A 9,028-nucleotide genomic window follows, 5' to 3' on the forward strand; every position below is an offset into this window, starting at 1 on the left:
ATAATTAAATTTCAAGTGTTATTTATTTTATTGCTGGTAGTTTTGAAGTTTATATATTTTTTTGGCAAACTTTAGTTTTTGAAATTTTTGACGGGTTTTTGACGGTTTAAACCAGTATTATACCCTTGTCATGTCAAAAACCACTTTTTGACGTCAAAAACCCAACCCTGTTTGGTGGTAATTTTTTTCTATTTTGACAAAATGATTCAAAATGTTTTTGTATTTTTAACTTCATAAAATTTTCCAAAAATTAGTTGCTTATAATTTAATAATAAGAGATTTTTATATTGCACTCTTCTTCTGAAAGCTTTTGTACTCCCATTCAAGGAAATCTTTAACGTATTTTTTCTCAGCAAACTAAACCAATCACACATTTTTTAACAATCGCAAACAGCAATGTTTGTCGACAAATTGTTACAATTGTTGCATTAATGCTAATTATTTCTATTTCATTTTAACCTTTTATAACATATTTTAATTTTTAAAAAAAAATTTTTAAGAACTAACTGTATATTATTTAATTTTGCTGTTTTGTTGGTAAATATTTGATTCAAAATTTTAATTGTATAGTTATCACTTTTGAACGTTCATAAATGTTGCTTGCATTCCAGAGAGATATTCCCAAAAGTATTCCTCCTTTTACCCTAAAAATACTGACTGAGACTAAGGAATGCATAGGAAACATATTAAATGATGTATAAACATAAAATATAAAAGAAAAAATTTCAGATGTGTTTAGTAGATAGAAGGAAAACGAAGTTTAGTGCTTTAGTTCTGTGCTGTACAAGATTCTAGTTGTTGAAACTAAAACAATTTACTATACTAAACTAAAAAACTATGTATTTAGATTGGAATTTTTTAAATATTTTAATTTCGAATAAGAGAAAAATACAAAAAAGTATAAAATTTTTCTACTTTTTTTTTCAGAGTATACAACAAAAAATTAGACAATTTTACATTTGTGGCATGTATTTTTGTATACTGAGTCCCTTAAAATAATAATGCTAATTCAAAGCAGCATTATTTAAAAATTTGACTTGAGATATTGGTTTAAAGAAAATATGATCAATGAATTTTATTAAAAGCACTGTTAAGATAAAATACAGTACACAGTACAGTTTTATATTGAAATGTAAATACAGTAACTCAGAAAAGTGTTGGTGCACTTATGACTTTCAATGAAATAAGACTATCCATTAATTAAAATGAATATTTCAGAATGGATATTTAATAATAAACAGTATACTATATTCTTATCAAAGCTGTGGGGAATATCTTGAAAACAAAGCTAAAGTTTATTTTTAAAAAATAAATCTTCAAAAAGTAACAAAAACTTTATCACACAAAAGTCATCATACACTTTCAAAGAAATCTCTGCTTATTAGTAAATATTCTTATTTTTCTAATTAGTAATATTTAGTAGTTTCTTTTTGCATCTACAATAGCTTTAAGTTTTTTTTTAAATAAATATGACTAGTTTTTTTTTGTTGGGTGAAATTCAAGCAGAATATTTTTTATTAAATTTTACAGAAACTTTTCCAATACTCAATTGTGAATTTATGAACTTTTCCACAAATTTTATAATTTTAATGGCTGAGATGAAGTCTTTTTAAGCATTTTATCACATATTGCACAGTGCAATAAGACACAATAAACTAAATTAACAATATTCATTACTGATTTACCTCTTATGATGACAAATCTTAAACTTTCAAATTTGGTCTATTGTTTTATTATGATCACGAGCCGTTTTTAAATGATAAAGGAAAATATTATGGTGTTAGCATGCAAAAATTGAAATATAATTTTGCTTTCATAAGTTTGATACTAAATTCTAAATAAATAAATAAGAAATTAAATGAAAAATAATCAAATAAAAAAATTTAAGCAATAGACAATTTTAATTCTGAAATAAGAAATCATTTAAGCGTACGATGACTTTCGTGGGGTAAAATTTTTGTTACTATTTGCTTATTGATATCTTAAAAATAAACTTTTGCTTTGTTTTTAAAATATTCTCTGCAGTTTTGCTAAGAATAGATTATACATCTTATTATCAAATACCAAATCAAATTTATTTTAATTTATTAAATTTTATTTTAATTAATGAATTTTTATTTTAATTAATGAATTTTTATTTTAATTAATGAATTTTTATTTCCTTTTTCAATAAAAGTTATAAGTGAATGAACACTTTTGGGGGCCATTGTAATTATAAAAATTTGTTGATATATAATCATCTGGAACGGTTTTCCTTTGCTTAATGAAAATATATTAAACAATACTTATCCGTGGTTTTATTGGTCATTATGTTTTTGCCTTTTGGTAGGTAGACTTAGAGCAAAAACTATTTAAAGTAACACATTAAAAAAAAAAAATTCTATAAAAACAATATATTCTATAAGCTAAACATATTATTTTCTCCACATGTCTTTTTAAAAATTAATGTTGTACCAAAACATTTAAAAATAAAAAAAATCTTGTCAAATTGTCAAAATAAATTATTTTTTCATGATGATATGTTAAAAAATGACATTTTGAATAAAATATTTTATAATATAGACACTTTTCTTGTACATATTCTACACTTTATAAGAAAAAAAAACAGACCTGGAAATTTTAAGATTTTTGCCTGGAAAACCTGGAAAAATCAGGGAAATTTGAAATCTGATTTGAGTGACCACCCTGTAATATCATATTATTTAAGAGTTGATTTGAGTATTCATACTTGACAATATTAAATTATGAAATTTGTATACTATTTGTAATTGAATTCAATATGTGATATTTAGTAGTCATTATGATTTGTCGATAACTTGTTAATTTAATTTTATTTATAAAATGTTGTTATATTTCTATAGTTCTTTAAATAATTATGAAATTAGAATTTATATTACTCCTTAACTAGAAACTGGAAAAATTTACAGTTGTTTTAATTTCTTAAGAATTATGTTAAAATTATTTCTCCTTTATCTTTGTCTTCTTAAATATGTTTTATTAAATAGCTTAGAAATTGATGTTATCAATTAAACTCGGATGCATTTATACATCGTTTAAAAAAATTTGTATTTCATATTTCTTTTTTAATATTAGCTTCTTCCACTTGTGTGGAAGAAATGTATTTTTTCTGGGGTCATTTTTTCCTCTGGGAAAAATAAATATTTTTTATTTTATTTTCAGCTACATACAAATGTTATTCGAGATATTACATTCGTCCACAGTAGTTGGCCATTTGTTCGCAGTCAACAGAGTGCTATACTTTCTTTGTCATGTGATGGAGTGTGTAAGGTATTAAATTTTTTTATTCTTTCTGCGAGTCTTTTTTTTTTTTGCATATGTGATTATTTAATTCCAGCTGACCCATTCAAAATACCCTAAAATAAAATTATTTTCTTTAAATATTCTGTATCCTTCATTGCACCAAAAATTGGAAAGCCTTAATTATTTCTTATCTCATATTCAGATTCTCTTGTTCTACAACGCAATTTTATAAGTTCAATGAGCTAACCTTAAATATACTACTCAGTTTGTGCAGACGATACTTTAAGTTATAAAATCGAGCACAAAAACTTGAAATGAGCATATTACTTGATTTGGATTTTTAATCCTCAAAACATAACTCTAAGTCGCAATCTAAAGAATATGAGCCTAATTGTTTAATTAAGAGAATGGCCAAAATTTAGGCATCTTGATTTTCATTTCACATTTTGTGTACTTTATATCCTTGGAACTATTTAAGCTAATGAAAATATTTTAGCACACAATAATAAAACTTTTTTTTAAAGTAGGTATGTGTAAAAAATAATTATCATTTATAATTATTTAATTAAAAAAATGATCAGAAACTTTTAATAGTGAGGTGCACACATTTTTACATCATTTTATACTAGATAATTTTAAATGATGAAATTTGAAAAAAAATAACTCAAGTTTTTCTTGCGATATAAAAAATTTGTGTTAAAACTTTTTTTGAAATTTCATTTTTCAGAAGGAGTTGTGCTCAAATTTGGCATCATTTTATTATTTAAAATGAGATAATTTTTTCTATTCCTTACAAATCAAAATTATTTTGATCATTATTAAATGAAGCAATAGAAAATTATATTTAGCATGAAATTTTCTTTGAAAAAAACAAGTTCTACAACAGTGTGAAAATTCTTCAGAATAGTGTGCTATATGGAATGGGAAAGAACACCTAAATATGTTTAAATGAAGGCATTATTTTATTCTGAAATTAATTCCTAATTATGTGGCATGAATTTGGTGCTTCTCTGAAGCTTTATTTTGATTCAGATGTCATCTCTTGCCCACATTTAGTTCCACTGCAGGGCATATCTCTAGTCTAAATTAATGATGCTCACTTACCCATTGCTAGAAAATATATTTTTATGTAAAGCAGCATTACTTATCAAAGAGTCATAGTAATTGATGATTGATCACTAAGATGAAGATGAAACTGTTGTAGTTACGAGGCGCATCCAGAAAGTAAGTTTCCCTATTTTTTTTAAAAAAAAAGAACTCATACTTTCAGGAACATATTTATTGGCAACAAGTATGGCAATGTTTCAGCTATTTTTTAACATAGCCGCCACCAGAGTTGATACACTTATCGTATCGTGGAATAAACTTTTGTATCCCTCTGTCTTAGATCTCTGCCGTCTGTGAATGGAACCACGTGTTAAAACAGTAAACGCTGACTGTTACCGTGAAACACTGCAGAAATTGTGATGTGCCATTTAAAGAGGCGTGGAATGCTTACTGCAGGCGTTGTGCTCCTCCATGACAATGCTCGTTCACATACGGCTCGACGCACATCAGCTGTTTTGACGAAATTTGGCTCGGGATTGTTTGTTCATCCACCCTACAGCCCTGATCTTGTTCCCAGCGATTTTCATGTTTTCTTGCACCTCAAGAAATTTCTGTCCTCCGGTGAGCGTTTTGGCAATGACGAAGAGCTGAAGACGTCTGTCACACACTGGTTCCATTTACGGACAGCAGAGTTCTACAACAGAGGGATACAAAAGTTGATCCCACTATGTGACAAGTGTATCAATTGTGGTGGTGGCTATGTTGAAAAATAGCTGAAACATTGCTATACTAGCTGCCAATAAATATGTTCCTGAAAGTTTGAGTTCTTTTTTTTTGAATAATAGGGAAACTTACTTTCTGGATGAGCTTCGTATATTAAGTATATAGCAATTATGTATTTTTTTTCTAGTATCTTTGAAATTCAAAAATCTTTCCTTTCAAGTTTTTTTTCTTTCAATTCAGTATTTTTAATTTTAACCTGGTATATTCTGCCTATTTAAAAATTAATTATCCATCAATAATAATTGTGTTATGCAAAGAAAGCTTGGCATTACTAAGATCTCGCTTATTAGCTACGCTGTATCAATGTTTCGACATCATCTGGTCTTTGATTTCATTACTGTTGTAAAAATAAATAAATTCTTTATTTTTCATTATTGTTTGGAGGTTGGAAAAAATATTCACTAAAAAATTTGGTTATCTTTACTTCTTTTTTGAATTAGAGTATAAAAATTTTTGTCATGATATCCTAATTACAGGTTACTACATTAGATGGTCGCTACTTGCATTGCTTTGAAGTTGGTCATAGTGCTAATTCTATAGCTCCAACACCAGAAACATATGGAACAGGTTCAGAAGATGGCTTTTTCAGTAAGTTTTCATTTTGCTTATTTTTGTTTCTTTTTCTTATGAATAAAATCAATGCTTTATAGAGCTGTTTTATATCTAAGATAATTTGGTGATGCTGCCTTTAGACGCAGCATTAAGGTTTATAATTAATCACATTTCAGAACTTTTGTTTGTAAAATGTTAAGAAAGAATTTTTACTTTTTTTTTAATATTCGATAATATTTTATAAAAGTACTGGATTGAGTCGGAGGAAAAAGTTACAAATATTAGCATTTGTAGTACAATTATTATGGAAACCAGATTTGAGACAAATGGCTCTAGTTTCCTGACAGCAGTTGTGTGAATTTCTAGTGCCAGTTTGCAAATGTATTAGAACCATTCCTCTTTCTTGTCAATGCTAGATCCCATAGTGCTTGCAAAATTCTATCATTTTTGCAAAGCTCCAACTGGATAATCTAGAGCCACTTCCTATTCAGCCTAGATTTGGCACCCAGTGACTATTTCTTGTTTCTAAAATTTAAAGAAAGCTTTTTTGGGACAAGGTTCAGACAGTGTTCTGAAAACAGCTCCTGTCTCTACAGGCAGTTACATGATTTCTATCAAGATGGGTTAAACAAGTTGGTCCTGCATTCAGATAATGCTTGAATGTTTAATAATTGTTAAAAAAATTATAAGAAAGTCTGCCTCATAATTCTGTATATTTTTCTTTTTTTTTGTGTGTACTGATAATAAATAAATTTTACCTTTTTTGGATCTATCCTTGTGAAACCATTTAACATTGCAATTTTAAATTAATCAATATATTTTTAAAGTTTTTATTACTAAAATGTTGAGAATGAGTTTTGTCTTGTATTAAATATTTTTGCAAAAATAAAATATGGTTTTAACTTTCCAACTCCTTTTATAATTTTACTGTCGTCTGACTCTTGTCTATAAATGATTGCAAAACAACCTACATCCAACACATAGAAATTTTAGTTTTTTTTTTCTTTTTTAAATTTTCTGACATGGATTTCTTTTTTAATTGTTATTCTTAATTTATGTAATAGGTTTAATGATGGTAGGTGGTGATATTATATCTGGCTATATACCAGATGTTGGCATCCAAGAGCGTTTAAGAGAACATGGTAATGTGCCAATATGGAAGTTGAGGTAACTTTTAAATTAAATTTTTTTTGGTTATGGGAATTTTTAAGTTAAAGATTGAAGTATAATGCAAATAAATAATTATGATTTGAAATAATGCTGGTTTTTTTTTTCTTCAGGTACACTTCAAATGGTGGACTTCTTTACACAGCTTGTGATGGTGGTATTGTGCGAAAGTAAGTTTCCATTTTGTATTGCTTTCAAAATACTAAGGTACTGAATTGGGTATAGTATTTTCTCTAGTAGAGAGCAACTTCATGTCCCATTTCATTATGATGACATATTTTGCATCATGTGTTGATTGTTGTAAATTTGGCTATATAATTATATCCCAAAAACAGCTTACATTTAAAATGATGGTACTTTTTCATCTTAAAAACTATTAGTAGGTTAACAGAAAAATATTTAAATCACAAAACATGAAAGGGACAGAAAAAATTTTTTCTGCTCTTGCCTTTTAAAAAATATCACAAACAATTAATTTATTTTAGAATTGTTTAGTGTGGCCTTTTCCTGTGTAATATATTGCTAAGATGCACTCTTTTAAATGTTTTAAAAGTTCTTCCTCTTCTTCTGTACAATGTAAGTAGGCTAGGTCATATAATAACCCTCTACACATGAAATGAATTCTACATAATGAGTAATTTAATATACATATGAAACATTAGAGTTGTTTTGTGTAATGACTGTTACTTTAAATTTTTTTTAATAAGTGAAAATCAAATTTTTGTTTTGCTTAAAAAATATTTAATTGAAAAATTATAAATGACGAACTACATCTTTAATGGTTTTAGATATCAGAGATGCGTGTATTTGTGCAATAAAAAACATAAAATTAGCAAATTATTAAAAAAATTAAACCGAAGTCTGCAATAAAATATTTGCTTTACCAGTTTAACAGAACTCACATAGAAAGTTAATTCTAGAATTAGTTAGTTTTGAAGTTAATAATAGGAGTATAATTTATTGATTAGCTTATAGATCTTATTCTACATTCACTGTGTTGTGCAATTTCATCATGAAGTCTTTTTTTTTCCTCTCTTTTTTATAATAAGCAATTTAATAAAACCATTAATATAGTTATGTTAGAGTTTGGTATAGACATTCAAAATAACAAGCTGGGGTCTATTGGAATTTATTCATAGAAGTCCCTGGTAATCTCACGTGAAAATCCCGCAAACTCTTGTTGCCGGTATTGACTGGAGAAGGGTAAAAGTGGGATAAAATATAATACTGGTATTTAGCCAAATAACAAATAGAGACATTATTGCCGATATGTTTTAATCCCAATTGAATAAATCGCCATCATCTAGATTCTAGAAGATAGAATTAATAGTTTGGTAATTATAAACATTTTATGAGTTAAATGTACAATTTTCTACTTTTTATGCACCTAACATTACTATCAAGACAAGTGAGGTATTGTATCCTGAAAATTTTTTTATGATGGATTAAATGAGACCAGAAATGAATCAATCGGAATAGGATAGTAATAGGGAATGGATGATCCAATATTTCCGAAGTTATGAGGATTTTTATGTTTATAGTGGGTTATTTTCAACTTATATTTACTTTCTTATTTGTCATTTCTATCTAGTTTTTTTACGTAAGCAATATTTCTGTACATAAAATCTTTATAATTTCTAAACTATTGATCCTAGCATCTGACAATTGGTTTAATTTAATTCAGCGTAAAAACTTCATCAGTTCTTAAAAAATCAAACTTCTTTTTAACCCCTTAACTGCCGCGGGCGTATATATACGTTTCGGCCAGACGATGCGTTAACTGCCGCAGGCGTATATATACGCTTTCCCGAAGTACCATGCTTTGCATTGCGCTGCTATAAATAGAACTACACCCCCTATTTCAGAATGCAGTAAAATGGCCTTGAAAGTGTTTGCTTTGCGAATGTATTACTAATTTCGGAGGAGGGGGAATGGTAAAAAGAATGTTATGGAAAAGTGATATTGTATTTATTAATCGCTTGGTTGTATTTATTTGAGTAAGGTCGGGCTTATTCTTTTTTCGCTTTCGTTTCCCGTATGTATTTGGTGCTTTTTATTATTTCCATCAACGTCTTCAAAGAAAAATGCATCGCGAAAATGTGCTGTTTGTTCAAGAAAAAAAATCCAAAAAAAATCCCGCTATCAGTGCGATGAATGTGATGTTGGTTTATGTGTCCAACCATGTTTCAGGATTTATCATACAACAGCTAAGTTTTAA

The 9,028-nt window shown here is 27.6% G+C and overlaps 1 protein-coding gene across 4 annotated transcripts in view; it reads left to right on the forward strand.

Annotated features, from left to right (window-relative positions):
• LOC107453375 (uncharacterized) overlaps window positions 1-9,028 on the forward strand; it is a 44,538-nt gene that overhangs the window by 27,589 nt on the left and 7,921 nt on the right. For all 4 annotated transcript variants that reach the window (XM_043041135.2, XM_043041136.2, XM_071188362.1 and 1 more), the window contains 4 exons: window positions 3,181-3,288; window positions 5,568-5,679; window positions 6,708-6,810; window positions 6,924-6,980. In XM_043041135.2, the coding sequence (XP_042897069.1) occupies window positions 3,181-3,288; window positions 5,568-5,679; window positions 6,708-6,810; window positions 6,924-6,980 (380 nt within the window). The remainder of the gene's footprint in view (window positions 1-3,180; window positions 3,289-5,567; window positions 5,680-6,707; window positions 6,811-6,923; window positions 6,981-9,028) is intronic.

Source organism: Parasteatoda tepidariorum, chromosome X2 (assembly GCF_043381705.1).
Source record: "Parasteatoda tepidariorum isolate YZ-2023 chromosome X2, CAS_Ptep_4.0, whole genome shotgun sequence".
NCBI lineage: Eukaryota > Metazoa > Arthropoda > Arachnida > Araneae > Theridiidae > Parasteatoda > Parasteatoda tepidariorum.